Genomic DNA, 19,732 nt, shown 5'->3' on the forward strand with positions numbered 1-19,732 from the left:
AGGCATATCTAAACTAAAAATAAAAATCACAAGTGTGTGTACTTTAATTCACAGAGGTTAATCCAAGAGAGCTCTAAATCAGGTAAAATAACAAACAAGAAAAGGCAATTCGGGTTTTATTTCTTTTTTAGAGACAAAATTGACATATTTAGGGTTTAGTATCTCTGTGTCTTGGTGCCCTCTGCCACTCACTACAACCAATGGGAAATGGAAATGCTCCACCAGTGACAGAAATTAGTCTTTGCCAGGGATGTGTCTCAAACTTTCGATACCACTCTTCAGCAGAGTAAGTGCTGTACTGTTACAGGCAGCCTAGCTACTGGGGCGGCCTTGCTTGCACTAGTACAAAGGGAGTTTTTATCTATGAACTGCTGCAGGATAAGGTTCAGTAGGGCATTTCAAGCCTAATCTTGTGAGCTGCAGAGCACTCCCTGCCAAGTGTTAAGCAATTTCAATTCCCATTAATCTCAACAGGCTTTGAGGATACAAATCAGGGACTCTGCTCAATTCTACCCTCGTGCTGAACTTTTGTTGAAGTTCATGGAAGCTCTGTGTGTGTGAGTGATGGCCTTTCATAGCCAACTACTGCTTGCAGTAAAAGCAGCTGCATCTAAAAGTTTAATGTGTTTTAAATAAGCCTTAATTTTAGTAATAAAGGCTAAAGACATAGCTGACGAGGCCCATTTGCTAAACCTGTATTTTATTATCAAGCTTAGGAGATTTAAAATAAATAAATGTTAATAGAGGCAGGCTTTGCTGCTATTGATTTCTGCAATATATTCTAAACTGTGACTTTCCTTATTCCTTTCCTTAATTTTTAAACATAGAATTGCTTTCTGGCTTGGATAAAACTCCACATAAGAAATGAGATATGCAGATTAGGCCATTATCAGTGCTGTTACCGTATGATTTTCATTTGGATAACAACCTTCACTGGGAGACCTCAGGGTACATTACCAAAGCTGCCAAGAGAACCTTCTGGCAGTTCTTGGGGAGCATCACCAGCACTATCAAACCTCACAGGATGACTGTCCCCTGATAAAACAACTCAGAATGTCCTAGAAAAAGTGTAACTTGAGCCAAGGACTGCTGTCTAGTTTCTCTCCTAGGAAAGAATTCATAGGCCAGTTAACAGGGCAGTTTTCATGGATTTACTGACCTTTGCAAAAACTCTTGTTGCAGGAACTGGAGGGTGGTAAGCCTATTTGGCAGCCTAATTCAAGCTAAACAAATTCTACTTTTATTGTTTTCTGTATAACAGAGAGGCCACATTAAGACCAGAAGGAAATTATGTTTGAGACACCTCCCAGAGGTGTCAAATTTCTTTCAAATTTGACTAGTGAAAGCAGATTTTGCAGCATAATCTGCAGCTGGTATTAACTGCTTTGAATCAAACCCAGTTATGACTTTGGCGCTGATGCTGCCTTCATAACTACCAAGTATTTCTTTTACTTTAATGGAGGACCTTGTAAGCTGGAGACACTATTTCAGGGAACTACAGAAAATATATCTCAGTTTCACAGCCAGGCTCTAGAAGACTTGTAAGTTGAAAGGCAATCAAAAGAATCTGTGAATTTAAGTATGTCCATTAAGAGAGATCTGCTTTTTTCCTGCTTCTGAGATGTGGGCATAGGAAAAAACAGTATTAAACCAGATTGAGACCATAGGACAGTAAATGATTCCATACAGTTGAGATGGATTCCTTTTGTCTCAAGCCAAGACCAAGTCTCTGGAGCTACCAAAAGTCCTTTGTGAGAGTGTTTGGGTTATGTACACTCAATGCCCTCATGCATCAATGTCCTTAGATGATCTGCATGAAGCTCAGGGTTTTGAAACAGTGCTGGGAATTAGGCACCAGAGTCAATTAATCCAGAGAATGGATGTGATATCCCTGATAATCTGATGCCAAGCATGAAACCACTATGGAGAGGTGCTTCTCAAAGCAAAATGCTCCACAGTATAAACAGGGTCAGAACTGTCAGCATCAAAATATTTTGAAAGGCTATATGCTCCTTTCCCCTCAAGAGATCTCACTGTAATTTTCATCTAATTGAAAGCTATTTTGGCTAATGCTCATTTGGGCAATAGCAGACTTAGCACTATACTCAGAGACCAGGGGTCTCCTCTCTTGGGAGTAACATGGAGCTGACACATGGCTAGAAAAGTTTCCTTGGTATAACGTGTTACTGCAACACACTTCACCTGTAAAGGCAACCTCTACAACATGGCAGCTTCAAAAAGAAAAGCTGGTTGGCTAAAAGGCTATGTGGCAATAAACAAAAAGTCTCTATCAAGGTGGGGGAAAAAAGGGAAACAGGACAACAAAGAAGCTTACCAAATGCATCCACTCTCTCCATGTCTACCTACTGCAAGAGTGGATGTGGTGGCAGCTAGGACTGACTCACTCTCTGCCTGAGCAGCATACGAGGCAGTGACCAGACAAGCTGTATTGGGAGGCGTGCAGAAGACACGGTGTCCCAGTAGTCAGTGATCTTGAACAGGCCACACCTGCTCTATTAGGCCTTACACTTTGGGCCAGAGAAGCCTGTATGTTATTAATGTAATTTGTAATTTACAGTATCTTTGGGAGAGATAACATGTACATAGATCAAGGAGCGGAATGAATTGATCCTGACCAGGAGACCATTGTACATTGAGGAGTCAGAAACCCACATCAGACCTAACCTGAGCAGGTGCAGGACTGTGCTGGGCTGCACTGTGTGTCCAGTGTGGACTTAAGGTCTGTGTTATGCTGCACAAGTCCCCTGGCACCAAACAAACTCAGCCAGTGCATTGGAGCTGAGAGGCCTTCAGGCAGCTCCCACCCGCTACTGGCACTTACGTTACTTGCGTGGTGTTGCCCTTATCTAAAGTACTGCATGAAGTTCTCATGCAAATATCCTTTATGAATAGAATTGTTTTCCTGTAAGAAAATTGTATAGCAGCTCGAACAGCCAAAAAGGAGGAAACTCTTCACATATGAGATCAGTGCAGTGTGCCATGGGAACAATGCTGCATGAATGCAGGATTCCCACTGTCTGAACGGACACAAGATTTATTTGCTATCTACATTCCTCTTTCTGTTCTATCAGCTATTTTATTAAGCCATTTGCTCCTTAACATTTCTTACTGATATCCAGAAAGAGCCTCACACCACCTCTCTCTGCCACCTCACCCCCCACTCCATGGTACAGAAGGCAGGCACCCCAGTCACACTCTCTGCTACTGGGAAAATGCTCGGCTGTGCAACTCTTCCACCGAGTCAAACTTACTGGGATGGGGGAAACCCACACCAAAATTCCCACAACAAATGCCCTGTCCTCCCTTAATATGGTCAGCATGCGAAGACCTCAAAACCCTAAAGACAGTCAAGTCCACTAAAAGTACTTTTTTGCCTGTTTCAAAGTAAAACTAGCAATGGCCAAAATTATTACCTGGCTTACTGCACACGCTCTCCCCTCTCCATTCAGTTTTTATTTCTGTAACCTGACTTAATAATAAATTATACAGACTTCCTAACTATTCAAATACGTAATCATCTATACTTTATAAAACAACATCAAAGATTTTTAAATATATTTAAGATTCAGTGATTTCACAGAAGAATTCAACAGGTTTTAAGTCTAGCTGTCACTTAGGTTACTGACAGAACAGGGTACCAAGCAGCATAAATCAGGCCCAAGCCACATCACACAGCAGTGCATGTCCTACCGTGTCTCAAGAACTAAATGGAGAATATGAGACCCAAAGTATCACATAGCATGCCAATAACGAACCAACTCGTCGATAGCGAGATGCTCTTAGACGAAGCAGAAAGAATGGAATGGGAAGAGGAGACTGAACACTGCATTTTGATTCATGCCATCGCTTACAGTCACCTAGAGATAGACTGAAATACATGACTGTGAAAGGTTCTCCAGGTCCTTTTAGCTGATCTTGGGATACTGCAGCTCCAGCAGCTAGCACACTTGTGAGCCCATCTTGGGCTCAGCGTACTGCGCCGAAAGCCACATCACAAATACTTGTATGTGCTGTTCGCAAAAAGTTACTGTGCAGAAGTCACGTGGAGAAAACAAGCTATCCACATGATCTAAGGGATCTGACTGATCTTCACTTTGCATGTACATGTGTAGGCAACTCGAGAGCAGAGTTCTGTTCTCCAGGTCACTTTTGTGCTTTTTCTGGCTCTTGAAGAGTCAGTGTGTGCTTTCCCACCAATTCAATGGAAGCAGGTCCAGGACCCACTGCCTATGCCTTTAGTTTATGAACCTGGAACCAAGCAATTCCCTAGTCTTTTCAAACTAAAAAAACTGTTTAAAAAAACCCAAACTAGATGGACCTGCCTACATTTACTTCTGTTTCACGTTTGTCAGCATTTCACTACTTTCAGCTCAAACCAACTCACAGTACACACCGCATTACAGAATAACCTAGCCCTTTTCAAACAAATTCCTTGAATGAATTACCTTACCCTTTCCAACACAAGTTATATTGCTCCTGTTTAAGTCTTTGGATTTAGGTCTGCATTTCAGTCTGGCTGTAAGGAAGAGTCCGAGCCTTGCCAGCACCAGATGACTAATTCACGCCCCGCAGCCTGCACAAAAGCCTGGCCCCAGGCGCCCGGGCGCACAAGCACATGAAACCCGGCCAAACCCCGCGGCCGAGGAACGGCCGGCAGCCCCGGCTCGGCTCAGCGGGCCTGGGCAGCGGGGAGCCATGCAATCCTCACGGTGCGCGCACATAGCCACATCGCGGAAAAGCATCCTGATGGCTCAGAGCCGTCTTGCCGTAATGGCACCGTTTAAAAAAACCGACAGATTTACGTGACGACAGGCAGAACCAGGCAGTTACCGTCCGGGTCTCCCTCAGCCGCGACGCCCACCCACCCGCACATCCGCCAGCCCCCAGACCCGCCATAGGCACCCGTAGCCGATGCGCATGCGCCATCCGCCGCGCAGGCGCGTTCGCCGCCGGGGGAGGCCAAGGCTCGGGCTGGCGGCAGCGTACGTTTTCCGCTGGGGAGTGGGTGGGAGACGCCGCTGGAGCCGGCCGGTCGCTCGGTGAGGTGAGGTTAGGCGAGGCGAGGCGCGCAGAGCGGCGCGGCGGGTAGGCGGCTGTGCTGGCCGCGCGGGCAGGCCTGGCGCCGAGGACGCCGCTAGCGCCGAGGCGGAGGGTGCAGGGCCGCGGGACGGGCGCTAGCCTCCCGCCGCGGCTGGGCAGGCGCGGGGACCGAGCCGCCGCTGGACGGTGGGGGGGCCGCACCTCCCCCGGGGACGCTCTTAGGGGGGTTGCCGGAATCTGGCCGTGCTGGGCCGGTACGCGCTGTACGCGCAGCGGGACGGGCGGCTCCCGGTGAGGTCTGTGGGGTATGTAGCCGCGGCAGAGGGCACCGGAACGGCGTCAGGCCAGCAGCGAAATAACAGCAACTGCTGCTGTTACTTAGTTGTCGGTTTTTAAATTATTTTGTTTTTATTTAAACCTGGTTATTTTGAGGACTTGTGGAGTGCTGCGCACGTGACACATAAGCGGTGGGAGTGTTTGCAGGTATTCTCACTCCGCTGGTTCGATAGGAACACTGGCTTGAATCAAGAGTTCTTAACAATGAGCAAAAGGCAACAAACAGGAAATGTGATCTCGGTGCTCTCAGCGATCACTTTGTGTAATTTACCTTAGGTTACTTTGATGTAGCTACTTCTGGTAGACTGGCATGGACCAGATCTGAAGGTGTAATGCCATGACAACACCTCTCTGGTTCAGTTGCAATAGCAATGTTTGTCTTTCTTATCATTAGGATTCTGTGTTGGGTTTAGGTTTTGTTAGTGGGGGGGGGCTACAGGGCTGGCTTCTGTAAGAAGCTGCTAGAAACTTCCCCGGTGTCCAACAGAGCCAATGTCATCTAGCTCCAAGACAAACCTGCTGTTGGCCAAAGCCGAGTCCATCAGTGATGGTAGTAGCATCTCTGGGATAACATAAGAGGGGGAAAAAAACCTGCTGTGCAACAGGAGCCAGAGAGAGGAGTGAGAAGATGTGAGAGAAACAACTCTGCAGACACCCAGGTCAGTGAAGGAGGGGGAGGAGGTGCTCCAGGTGCCAGAGCAGAGATTCCCCTGCAGTCCAGGGAGAAGACCATGGTGAGGCAGGTTGTCCCCCTGCAGCCCATGGGGGATGATGGTGGAGCAGAGATTCCACTTGCAGCCCCATGCTGGAGCAGGTGGAGGCACCCAAAGGAGGCTGTGACCTCGTGGAAAGAGAAGCCTGCGCTGGAGTGGGTTTGCTGGCAGGACTTGTGACCCTGTGGGGGACCCATGCTGGAGCAGTCTGTTCCTGAAGGTCTGCACCCTGTGGAAGGGACTCATGCTGGAGCAGTTTGTGAAGAACTGCACCCTGTGGGAAGGACTCGCGTTGGAGAAGTTAGTGGAGGACTATCTGCTGTGGGAGGGACCCCATGCTGGAGCAGGGGAAGAGTGTGAGGAATCCTCCCTTGAGGAGGAAGGAGCAGCAGAGACAAGTGATGAACTGACCGCAATGCCCATTCCCTGTCCCCCTGTGCCACTGGGGGGGAGGAGGTAGAGAAAATCAGGAGTGAAGTTGAGCTCAGGAAGAAGTGGGACGGGGGGAAGTTGTTTTTAAGATTTGGGTTTATTTCCCCATAAGCCTTTTGTTGTATTTTCTCTCCCCTGCTCAGGTGAGGAGGGGAGTGATAGAGTGGCTTTGGTGGGCACCTGGTGTCTGGCCAAGGTCAACCCACCACAACCCTCACCAGTTCTCATAGACCTGGCCCTTCTTTTTTTTTGTGGTAAAAGACAATGAAAAATAGGAAGTGCTATTCTGCTGTTGCTTTTCCAATTCTTGGGATTATTGTGTGGAAATTGTGCTATTCCTGGGAATAAGAGAAAAGGACTGCAAAAAATAGTGATGCTTATACCCATTTATAAAAGGGGCTTGGCATACTGGCAAGAGTGGGTAGTAACCATGATTTCTAAAGGTGACAAAGCTCTTGTTAAGATTTTTTTTTTTTTTAAATTAACATGATCTCCAAATTAAAGTAGGTACCTAAACTGAAGAAGGGGGCAGGGGGGAACCTCACCTGTTGTTTTATTTCTTTCATTTCACAGTGTCTAAATCTTGACCTAATCTTGATAGCTTCGACATGTTCAGTGCCAAAAAGCAAGACAGTAGGTTAAGAAGAGGGTTTGTTTTGTTGTTTGGTTGGTTTTTTTTTTCTATACTAACTCCAGATTTAGGTAGTGCTGAGGTTCCATTTTATAAATCAGAGTTGGAATTTTCTGCAATGATTTTTCACTATCTTTTGGCTCTGCAGTTACTAGTTACTACCAGCAGCAGCTGTGCTTCTCCTAAACATGTTCATACTTTGTCTCATTATATCATCACTCTGAGTGCACAAATAATGTGGTGTGCACAAATAATGTGGAGTGCACATTGTATGATGTTTCCATGGAGGTTATTTGCTATTGCGAAGACTGGAAATGACATTTTGAGAATTGGGATACAAATGAATAAATAGCATCATGGGGAGGCTACCCAGCTCAAGAATGCATTTAGCAATTCCTCACCATTTTCTGATAGAAGTCTTGAACTTCTAAGTTCAGTTGACCTCCAGATGCCAACATGAATGTTACATGAAAGCTTATTTCTTCAAAGCTTTCAAAGAACAGTAGCCATTACCCTTTGACTGTGTACTACTTTCTTAAAATTTTTCTTTTGGCAATTTTTAAATTTGCTAAACATCTGTGAATTTTTTACCTCTTCTCAGAAGGATGAAATGTTAATGGTATTCTGACAACACTGCCAGTAATCATCTTCCGTGATCTGTTTCTTTGGGGGTGGAAAGTCAGCAGAGAGAAAGTAACTATTCCAAATAATGCGTAGTGAGAAGAAAGGCTTATTTTTGCACAGATGAATAATTATGAAACCATATGCATAGATTAGGGGAACTATAAAAGAGCATTTAATGTTTGTATTTTACTAATGTGAAATAACAGCGTTCAAGAGCCTAGCTACAAAGAGTTATTCTATTAAGTATGTATTTGAGATAAAAAATTTTCTGTTCTTTATACCTGTGCAAAATCCATATGGGAAAAAGAATTTCTTAAAAGTTAGCTTTGTTCTCTTTATTCTCTTCATAATACTTGATCATTAAGTGTTTTAGCCTACATATATTTTATAGCTCCTAATTCTTCTATGTAATTTCTAATGAAAGAGAACCCTTCTTGCTTAGTATTAAGTGTGTAGGTAAATCCATGCCTGCTCAGCAGACTGCTTTAGTATGGACAGAAGTGCTTTGTAGAATGATGATGTCATTGTGATGCTTGAAGTTCTTTTTGTAGTTAAGGGTGATGGTGCTAGCTTGTCAGGTTGCTGATACTGTGTCTTTTTAACATGCTGTTCAAAAAATGCCATTAGAGTTGGATGCCGTGGATTCCTGTATTTTTCGCAATGTTTTGCAATTGCATTGCCATCTAAGCTTTTCAGCAGTATGCAGGGTGGCATCTTTATTTTTTATTCATCTGGTTCCCAGTTCTAAAGTTCAGATCAGAAACTATACAAGTATCAGATCAGCTGAGGATGCAGTTTTCTGTCTCTTTCTACAGTGAGATTTTATTTTCTTTTGGTGCCTTTGGTTGTAAATGTCTGGAGCTGAGAAAGAGAGGGATGAGGGAGGCCAATAGCAGAGTATGGACCCTGAACTTCAGGAGAACAGATTTTGACTTATTCAGGGGACGCTTTGGTGGGATGGCTTAGACAGGTGTGCTCTTTGTTGGTTAAAAAACTGGCTGAAAGGCTGAGCCCAGAGAGTTGTGGTGAATGGAGTTACATCCACTTGGCGGCCAGTCACAAGTGTTATTCCCCAGGGCTCAGTCTTGGGGCCAGTTCTGTTTAATATCTTTATCAATGATCCAGACAAGGGGATTGAGTGTGCCCTCAGTAAGTTTGCAGATGACACCAAGTTGAGTGTGAGTGTTGATCTGCTTAAAGGCAGGAAGGCTCTACTCAGGGATCTGGACAGGCTGGATCGATGGGCCAAGGCCAACTCAATGAGGTTTAACAAGGCCAAGTGCCGGGTCCTGCTCTTGAGTCACAACAACCCCATGCAACACTACAGGCTTGGGGAAGAGTGGCTGGAAAGCTGCCCAGTGGAAAAGGACTTGGGGGTGTTGGTTGACAGCCGGCTGAATATGAGGCAGCAGTGTGCCCAGGTGGCCAAGAAGGCCACCAGCATCCTGACTTGTATCAGGAATAGCGTGGCCAGCAGGAGTAGGGAAGTGATTGTGCCCCTGTACTCGGCACTGGTGAGGCCACACCTTGAGTACTATGTTCAGTTTTGGGCCCCTCGGTACAAGGCAGACATTGAGGTGCTGGAATGTGTCCAAAGCTGGCAGAGCTATAAGCACAGCATTAGATGCAAGAAGAGGCCATTCCAATACTCAGGAAATCAAGTAGATGCATTGGGAGACTAAACAGTGCTCCAGTGCAAAATTGGCAGCATACAGGAGGCAGAGGCAGCAGTGGTCTACAGAGGTGCAGTTTAGAAACATTGCTTGGGCATACAGAGATGGTGTTAGAAAAGCCAAAGCTCAGTGCAAATTGAAACTTGCAGGGCTTGTCGATGGCAACAGGAGGAGCTTCCACTGTTACATTAATAGTAAAATGTTGAACAAAGAAAAGTAGGACATTTTCATGGTGCTGAGAGCGCTGGCTGATCCCTGTGTGAGGTTGCTCTCTGTCAGTCTTCAAAAGGTCGTGGAGATCTGCAATGACTGCAGAAAGGCAAATACTGACCCATTTTCAAAAAAGGCAAAAAGGTCAGTGTGGAATACAACAAACGTCAACTTCATTTCAGTCTGTGGGAAGATCATGGAGTGTATCCTCTTGGAGCACATTTTTGGGCATGAGAAGGAGGATCCAGTTGACTACAGGCCAGTCAGTATCCCTTCAGTCCCTGGTAAGGTTGGGGATCATATCCTTGTAGAAGCCATTTTTAAATGCAAGAACAACAGGGTGTCACTAGGAGCAGTCAGCATGGATTTAGGAAGGGCACATCATGCCTGCCTGACCAACCTCATTGCTTTCTATAAGGAAAAGCTGTGAACAAGAGGAGGGCAGTGGATGTTGTATACTTTACCAAGACCTTTGTTACAGTCTTCCATCATCTCCCTATCATCAAATTGTGAAGTATGGCCTTGGTAAGTGGACAGTAATAGTCAGTGGAAAACCGGCTGGATGGTTGGGCTCAAAAGTGGTGATCAGTGGTGCAAAATCAGTCAGACTGGCAAGTAATGCTGTCCCACGTGCATCACTAGCGGGCTCAGCACTGCGTAGTGCCTTCTTTAGTGACTTGGATGATGAGATGGAGTGTAGTCAGCAAATTTGTGGCTGATGCCAAATTGCAGAAACCATTCAAAGCACTGGTAAGTAGCGTGGTGTTCAGGTGGATCTGGACAATCTGGAGAAATGGACTGACAGGTACCTTTTGCAGTTCAATATGGAGCAATGCAAGGTCTTTAATCTGGAATGAAATAATCCCATGCACTGATACAGGCAGGGGCTGGCTATCGAGGTAGCAGCTCTATAAAAAATGCTCTGAGCGGAGTCCTAGTAGACACCAAGTTGAACATGAGTCAGCAGTAGAGAGTGGCAGCAAGGAAGGAAGGCCAGCTGCATCTTGGGCTGTATGAGTAAGAACGTGCAATATGTGGCCATGATTGTTCCCCTTCGTGAGATAGTGTCTGGAGTGCTACACCCAGAATTTGGGCTCCTCTGTACAAGAAGGACACTGGAGCAAGCCTAGTACGGGTCACCAAGATGATCAGGGGTCTGGAGCACAAAGTGTACAAGGGCAGGCTGAGAGAGTTGTGCCTGTGCAGCTTGGAAAAGGGAAGGCAAAGGAGAGACGGTATTGCCATGTGCAACTGTCTGGTGGGAGGATGCAGAAAAGATGGAACCAGATTGTTCTCAGAGGTGCACAGCAATAGGACAAGAGGCACAAGCTGGCTATATACACAAATACAAATCATATTATATACAAATCAAAACTTCTATTAGGTGTATTAGGAAACAGTGTTTTTTTACCATGAGGGTTGCTGAGTATCAGAACAGCTTGCCCAGGGAGACTCCATCCTTGGCATAGAGCAAGCTGATCTAATCAGACCAGTCTTGATGAGAGGATTTGGCTAGATGACCTCTGGAGATTTTTGTTCCAACCTAATTGATTCACTGATTCTTATTTTAAAGAGTAAATGTGGGTATAGATTTACCAAGGAAAAATTATGCCAGACTCTCCCTGATTGCCTTTTCTGAAGGATAAAATAACTGGATTTGTAGACAAGGGGAGAGTGGTAGATGTCATTTACCTTCACTTGAGCAAGGCTTTCAACACTGTCTTCTGCAGTGTTGTTGTGTCAAAGGTAGGATGTTTGCCCGCTGACAGGGCTGCCCTGTAGACACACTAGAGGAACAGGCTGATGGGAACATCAGGAGTTTCAGCAGTGACAAATGCCCTGTCTTGCCCCAGCTGTTACAGTACAGGATGGGGATGGGCTGGCTGGAGAGCAGTTCTGCAGAGATGGCTATGGGCCCTGGCCCACAGTGCCCCAGGCAGTGTGAGCAGGGCACAGCCTGGGGAGCCAGGTTAGGGTGGGATTTATCCCCCTCTGCTCAGCACTCATTAGACCTCGTATGGACATGTCCGGTTTTGGATCTCCCAGTACGGGAGGGACACTGACCGGTTGGTGAATACAAATAGGCTAAATGCATCTATATCCACTGGAGTTATGAGACATGCTCAACAGATCTAGGTATGTCTGCAATTGTTTGCTCTAGCGATCATATTTCTTTTTTTAAAAAAAGCAAGATGCCAACTCTAGTTTAATGTATATTCATTTATTATATGGACACGTATTGTCTCAAAATGCAATTAAATCTATTCTAAAACAATACAAACTTATACTGAAATCATTCTGAGTGTAGTTAACTTTTTCCTTCTTCTCCTGAACTTTCAAAAATGTAATTCACAAGTACATGGGAATATTTTGCTGTTTAACTGGCAGGAATTTACATTCATTGAGGTGGTAACTGTTAATTTTGAGTTTTCCTGCTGTGAATGGAATTTATTGTGGCATGTGCTGCATTTGCATGTTTCCAGGGTTTCCGTCTTTTTGAAATAAGTGGCAAGTTTCTGAATGCATCACAGCAATAGCAAGTCTTGTAATTGGAGTACTGCACATGTGTATGTTTTCTCAGTGCTTACTGCAGAGGATTACACTTAGGTTTTCAGCAAGTGCTAGGACTTTTATTTTTTTAAGGAAGCCATCCCAAGTGACTGGAGGTGTGTTTACAGTGAACTGAAATGTTTGAATATTTGCCATTGGCCATTAGTTTCACTGGTATGCAACGCAGTAACTTGAGTACTGATTTCTCTCCAGTTTAGGTTCCTGTGTGTTTGTGGGTGCCTGCATATTCCAACCTAGAGAGAAGGTTTTTCTGTCAAGTGTTCCAGCCCTTATCTACAATTACCATTTACAGTCTCAGGTGGGTCTTTTGTTTGTTTTACATCTGTTTTTTCATTACATAATTGAAAACATTGTGGAGCATTTTGCATTTTAAATTATGTTTTAGAAACTGTGAACACTTCCCTTGAGCTGTCCCATTTTCAAGTCAATGAGATATACTTAAAATACTCTCAAGGATAAATGCTCAACAAATATGTATATGCTGTGCCATATGGAACTGTACGTTTGCTTCAGCTTTAAGAAATGTCGATCACCCATTCTTTGTACAAGACCAATGAGTATTCAGCATTTCTTGGGTTTAAGCCCATAAAGCAAGGCAATATGCTGGACTTCGGAGGGGGAAGAAAATGCTTTAATGATTACATCTGCTGTTAGGTACAACATAAATCTGTATTTTTTTCTGGCAAAGAGCATGCTTTCTTTCCTACTCCTAAGTATATTTCTTTAATCTCTTGCAGAGTGACAGTTAGGGTCATATGACAGAGCCAAAATGTTGGATGACATCAAGAAGCGGTTTGAATTTCCTAATGCAGTTATTCAGTCACAGGTAATTTTTTTAAAAGCACTAAACAAATTGAATTGTCTGTGGAAACCTTTGTTCCAGCTGCTGTCTGACTGTAAAAAGGTGATAAGGAAGACATTGTCTGCTTCCTTTTTTTCTCCAAAGGCAGAAAACCGCAGAAGTAGAGTATTCTTAAGTTGCAAACAAATGCTAATTGCCCTCTCTGTGTAATCCAAACATTTGACATAGTTGCTCATCGCTGTAAAGTCTCTGCAGGAAAATCTGAAACTTTGCAGGACTGGAAGGTGTAAGTGGGGCCAAATGTTTTTTTGTGACCCTGTGATCTCGAGAGAAGCCAGCAGCTACCAGATGTCATGTGTGGGGTGGAAATACTTGAGAATACTTTGTATAACTGTCTTTAGGACTGATCTGTTTTCTTCCTGCATGATGAGAGCTGATGAACTACTGCAGTCCTGTCTGTCATCAAAGAATTAGCGTATACAGCTCCACTGTCATCAGCAGACCAAACCCCTTCATTTTCAGATCTATGCATTGGCTCCTGATCATGTTCACATGAAACTTTCTCATGTGCATAAAGTGTTTATCCATAGTATTTTTAATGGACAGGAAGGAAGAAATTAATAGGCACTGTTTAAAAAAAATACACCTTCCTTGCTTTGACCATCTCTCATTTCAGTATTAAAAATGTATCTCTTCACTTATAGGATCATTGCTAACTTCCCTGTTTTCTTCCTCTCCTCTTTTGAATTCAGGATTAAATATGTAGCCATTTGTTTGATGGAATAAGTTCATGTGAATGCAGTCTGTGCATAGAAGAGTAGATGCAGCTGCTGTTCTGGGTACATTGATTATCTGAAACACTTTTGTGCTTTTACTATGAAAAGATGTCTTTCTGTCTCTCACAATTCACGTCAATGATTATGAAACAAGACAGAGTAGGGCGTTAGAGATGAGTCAGAAAACAAAAGCCCTCAATACCCTGAAGCCTTTGAGAGTATTTCAGTATCTCAGTGTGTTGGGTTTGCGTGGCAGGGTTTTGGTGGTGGGGGGGCTACAGGGGTGGCTTCTGTGAGAAGCTGCTAGAAGCTCCCCCTGTGTCTCATAGAGCCAATGCCAGCCGGCTCCAAGACGGACCCGCCACTGGCCAAGGCCAAGCCAATCAGCGCCTCTGTGATAACATATTTAAGAAGAAGAAAAAAACACTCAGAGAGCGAGCTTTTGCAGCCAGAGAGAGGAGTGAGAAGATGTAAGAAACTCTGCAGACACCAAGGCCAGTGCAGATGGAGGGGGAGGAGGTGCTCCAGGCGCCGGAGCAGAGATCCCCCTGCAGCCCGTGGTGAAGGCCTTGGTGAAGCAGGCTGTCCCCCTGCAGCCCATGGAGGAAGGATGAGGGGGTGTAGCGATTCCACCTGCAGCCCTTGGAGGACCCCACGCTGGAGCAGGTGGAGGCACCTGAAGGAGGCTGCGGCCCGTGGGAAGCCCACGCTGGAGCAAGTTCCAGGCCGGACCGGTGGACCCGTGAAGAGGGGAGCCCACGCCAGGGCAGGTTTGCTGGCAGGACTTGTGACCCTGTGGGGGACCCCACGCTGGAGCAGTTTGCTCCTGAAGGTCTGCACCCCGTGAGAGGGACTCCATGCTGGAGCAGGGGAACGATGAGAGGAGTCCTCCCCCTGAGGATGAAGAAGCGGCAGAAACACCGTGAGATGAACTGACCGTAACCCCCATTCCCCATCCCCCTGTGCCGCTGAGGCGGGGGGAAGGTTGAAGCCGGGAGTGAAGTTGAGCCCGGGAAGATGGGAGGGGTGGGGGGAAGTGTTTTAAGAGTTGATTTTATTTTCTCATTCCTCTACTCTGTTTTGCCTAGTAATAAATTAGATGAATTCCCTCTCTAAGTTTGGTCTGTTTTGCTCATGACGATAATTAGTGAGTGATCTCTCCCTGTCCTTATCTCGACCCACAAGCATTTCGTTATGCCTTTTCTCCCCTGTTTAGTGAATGAGGGGAGTGAGAGAGCGGCTCTGGTGGGCACCTGGCCCCCAGCCAGACTCAACCCACCACACTCAGCCCACGTTTAGATTTTTTAAAGGCAATTTGAGGAAATCAGACATTCCTTCTATCAAAATAGAATGCGATCCTTAATCTTAAACTTCAAATGAACAAACATACCCTGTTCTTTGGTTCTAAAGACTTAATGGTTTACAACTGAAGCATTTTTTGGACAATGTTGAAAATTTAAATCTTGTTCACGATCTCTGCCACAGAATAGTTTTATGAGGAATACTGTTAATTCAGATACCTTGTTTAAAGTAAATGAAACATTTCTGGCAGTAGGTATGCTAAGGGATATGTAAAGTGCTTAAGGTATGATAGCATGTATGTCATCAGTGTTAAGCAAAACTTGTGATGCAAAAATTTGGGCAAGTTGCTTAGATTTGCTGTGTTGCACTTCCTCTCTTGCTTCCACTGCCTTATATGGTAAAGGATTTAATAATTACCAGTGCTGTTAAGTATCCTGAGATCTGTACAGCAGTGGATCTGTAAATTTCTGTTACAGTTGATGCATTAAAATATCTACAGTTCCCGATTCTAATCTTACAAGAGGCTCCGTACAGAGAGACCCTTGGATCTATGTGGAGCCCTGTGGAAGTTTTTTTTTATTCTGCCTCACGATAACAGTAAAAAGTAGTATGCCAACATTATGGAGATTTCTGACCCTAAAATGTATCTTAGCTTCCATACCAGTAAGTTTGGTATTTCAAATTAGGATAAAATGGTTGTATGCAACAGCAGTGTAAATTCTTCCTAATGGAGAACTGAAAAATAACACTTGATCTGCGTGTGGTTTTTATTTCTTTTTCTCATTTAGGCAGTGGGTCATCTGATTGCAGCAGTACTGAAAGAAAATGTTTCTTCAGGGAAGATCAGACAGGCATCTGACCAGGTTTGTGGCATTCTTTCACATCTGTCTCCTTTCCCATCCATATGTGCTTACATTTTTCTATTGTTTCCCATTCCCCATTGTGTAATTTTAATAAATCCTGTAAGTTAAGTAAGGTAGTTGGCAATATGTGTCTGGGCATACAGGTAGAAACAGTAAATCTCTGGGATCAGAAGAGCAGTTTTACTTCCATTAGAAGTCTTAATGACAGAAGTCTTAATTCTGCAGAATACCAACATCTAGCTATGCTCAGTTTAAGAGACTTTTATATGAGTTTATTTACATTACTGCAAGCTAAGTGCCATATGGCGATACATTGGCACTTGAGTAAGAAAGTCTTTTACATCAATATAAAAAAATTAAAAAGTATGGTATTTCACATACCTGTATTGGTGTTATATTTCATATTAGCTAAGTAGAGCTCACATTTCTTTGGGAGAACATGGTGCAAAGGCATACTTTGCCTTTTAGTTGTCAAGCTTGCTTAAGTGCAGATTTGTCCTGTTAACTGAGAGGCGTATGAAATGCTGGCATTTGCAAGGGTCACAGCAATGTACAAGAGGTGTTCATTAGGATTTGCTCTTCTGTTTTTCCTCTCCAAAAGCTGACTTGAGCAGAAAATGATCTATGGATTTTTTCCTTCCAATCTGAAGTCTTAAAATAAACCAAAACAACCCACCCCAAACTAGCAAACCCAAACCTGAAAAGTGCTGAGCTTTGATTTGAGGGAATGTTGGAGGTATGTAGTTTCTCTAACAGAAGCTCCTCCAACAGTCCTGATCACAATCCCATACCCAAATGACATTCGGTTTTGAGCTACAACCTGACTCTTCCCATTTGCTTCCCCATGAAGATATTAAACTGAAATACAGCAACACCTGCTAAAATGTTCAGGAGCAAAAGATTGTGCCACGTAGACATTACAGGCTCCCTTTTTATTCACAAGCATTTTGCAGTGTTCAGTTGTTTAAAAACATTCCTTGTTTCTCCATTTGGAAGCTACAAAGTCAGCAAACTAACCTGGGAATGCAAATTTAGCATGAAAACAAGCAGCAGTTTTGATGGATACTGGCAAATCTTTGGCAAATGGAGAGAACCAAGGACTTCATATGGTGAATAAAGATAGCCCTTTGTATGCCTGTCTCTAGCTGTCTGCACTACACCTTGCTGTAGACATAGCTTGACATAGCAGTTCCTGAGTTGTCTCCAGTTACATCTGGATGTTTTTAAGGGAAGTGAAATTGATGCTAGCCTACCTGCATAGGCACAGCTGAAAAATCCGCCTGCCTTACCGTTTTTGCAGAGTCCTGTCCCTACTGAGGGCCTAGGCAGTAGGGGGCAGGAAAGTGGGAGCTGTCCTGGAAAAGGCCAGCTTTTAGGTGTAGAATCTGTACCCGAGCTTTCTCTCTTGTGCTCTCTAAGATTTCAGGAGAAGCTGTTGAGCAGGTTTTTATTTAAAAGTGTGTTTGAGATGAATGAAGAGAAATCAGTGTCAGCCTTCTCTTACTTGTGTCTCATGCTTTTGATTCCAGACTCCTGCTCTGAACTTGCTTTGGGAGAAGTGCTGCAGTGAGAATGTGGCCTTGCGAACAGCCTGCTCTGAGGGGTTGGTGGCACTTGTTGCAGAGAAACATGCTGAGCTTGACTATGTTCTTCATGGAGCTCTCAACCTAATTCCCTCAGCAAGGTAGGTATTCAAGACATGTTTTCCATCCCTTCTAACCTTCACATAATCAGTTTCAGGCTGAGGTTTTTCATGGTGAGTCTGAGCCAAAGGTGAGTTTAGGTTTGAGCAAACTAGAGAAATGCTTAAGAAATCAGTTATTTTAAGAAAGACTGTTTCTCTCCTTGTGACTTGCTTGTTTACAGCTAGGACCTTGCTGTGATGATGCTGATTCTATGCTGAGTTTACAACAGGTGGTTATCGATCCCTAGGAAAGGTTTTGTAAATATATTTTTATAATATGAATAATGTCTGCAAACCACTGTCCTCCAAATGACAAAATTTTACTAGTTCAGTTTGTGGTTAAAGGAAGAATCTGCATTGTTAACAAAGAAGTGAAAGTACCTGTACTTAGACTATGAGAACCTAAGTCTTATGGGGTGAGGTGGAGGGAAAGTTTCATTAGCTGTGGCTTGCAGACTAAGAAATGTGAAATTCCTATTCAGTTAAGGGTTTGTTACAATATCAGCAGTTTATAAGGAAATTAAGTGTTCATACAATTTCGTACTTCAGAACATAAGAAGTCTAAAATACGTTATTTAGGATTGAGTTAACCTTAAAAGCAAAATCAGAGTTATGTATTGAAAAGGCTTGGATCTGCCCCATTTCTACACAATTCTTAGATTTTTTCCATGTGTGAAACCAATGCATACGACTGATTGCTGTAGTAAGTGCTGGCAAATTACCCAGGAACCTTTTAGGTAGTTTTGGCTTCTTTCCACCCCCATACCCCTCCCCCCCCCAAGCTGCCACTATTCAAACCACATCCACTGTGGATTGCAAAGCAGGGTTTATATAGCCTAACTGCAGAAGTCTGTGGGTTTAAAATGTCTGTAGCCTCAGGAGCTGATTAAACCGACAGTTTCAGGTTAGTTCATTTCAGTGCTGATACTTTTTTTCCTTGACTCTTTTAGAATTGTAACCTGCTGTTTGTCATCCTGTTCCCTGCCAAATTTTCATCCAGGTTTGCTATGTGTCTTTGCACTGCTGTGTGCACGGTATCTCTAAAATAGAGTAAATATGAAATTAGTAACCAGTGGCAGCCAGCAGGAAGGCACTTGCAACTGCTGAGCACCTTTCTAGTGCTGAGTGGAGTTAGGTGAATGTTTTATTGGCAAAGACTACTTATGTTGTGTTCTTGCTTTTCTTCCTTCTGTTATGATGAATTTAGCAGGGGTTTAGGATTTTTTTGTCAGGTGCATCAAATTCTGCATGCTAGCAAAGACATACTGCCTTGTCAGACGTGAACATCCAGTGTTTGAGTTGATGTTATATGGTTCACACTATCTGCTCATTATACAAATGGGAATCTATGCTTATTGCTCTGGTGCATCATTGTACCATAACTGTCTCTTAGACGCAGTGTTTAGTTTCCTATGATGCCCCAAGAGTTTAAGCTGAGTGCAAAGCCTAAAGCAGCCATTCTACCCCCACCTCCTGCCTGGGAATTAAGACCAGCAATATGGGAGTTTCAGAATGGGCGCACCTGCTTTCTTATTGAGTGTTTTATGGTTTGTTTTTCCCCTCTCTGCATAGTTACCCAGTTGAAGCTGGGGAATATGCTAGCAAATTCCCATTTAACTGACTTTCTAGCCATGGAGTATCTAAAAGGCTGTTGTTCTCTCTCTGTACCCCTTCAAAAGGCTGTCCTTCCTCCTCTGTGTGTTACATTGACTGTATTGGGATTTGGAAGCCTGCTACATGCCTTCCTGATTGCTTTGCAGCAGGGTTCTGTCAGACCTCATGTTTTCTTGTATAGTCACATTTCAATGTCTCGAGAGCCAGGTATCATGACAGCCAGTCATTTTAAAGATTACAGGTGCATCTTACAACTGTTCCAGTTTTGGAAGAAAGAAAGAACACAGAAGCATATTCTGTCAGTTTTGATCTGGGTCAGTGTTTTCCAGCACTGTTGGCAAAAGTATGAAAGACAGAAAAGAGAGATTATCCTACTTTGCTTGTATCTGGAATAGAAAACTGTTCTAGTGGTGGGGGGATCCACTGTGGGAATCTCTAGA

At 44.0% G+C, this 19,732-nt stretch overlaps 1 protein-coding gene across 8 annotated transcripts in view; it reads left to right on the plus strand.

Moving 5' to 3' along the window:
* Nucleotides 1–4,951: 4,951 nt before the first annotated feature.
* The window catches only part of FOCAD (focadhesin), a 136,007-nt gene continuing 121,226 nt past the window's right edge, over nt 4,952–19,732 (plus strand). The window contains exons 1-5 of one of the 8 annotated variants that reach the window (XM_054809384.1): nt 4,952–5,065; nt 12,444–12,549; nt 12,989–13,077; nt 15,920–15,994; nt 17,524–17,678. In XM_054809384.1, the coding sequence (XP_054665359.1) occupies nt 13,021–13,077; nt 15,920–15,994; nt 17,524–17,678 (287 nt within the window). In that variant the 5' untranslated portion in view covers nt 4,952–5,065; nt 12,444–12,549; nt 12,989–13,020. Of the gene's footprint in view, nt 5,066–11,591; nt 11,817–12,443; nt 12,550–12,988; nt 13,078–15,919; nt 15,995–17,523; nt 17,679–19,732 lie in introns of those variants that run through there. The other 7 variants (XM_054809385.1, XM_054809390.1, XM_054809387.1 and 4 more) reach the window with 7 other exon arrangements.

This window comes from Grus americana, chromosome Z, assembly GCF_028858705.1.
Source record: "Grus americana isolate bGruAme1 chromosome Z, bGruAme1.mat, whole genome shotgun sequence".
NCBI classification, from domain to species: domain Eukaryota; kingdom Metazoa; phylum Chordata; class Aves; order Gruiformes; family Gruidae; genus Grus; species Grus americana.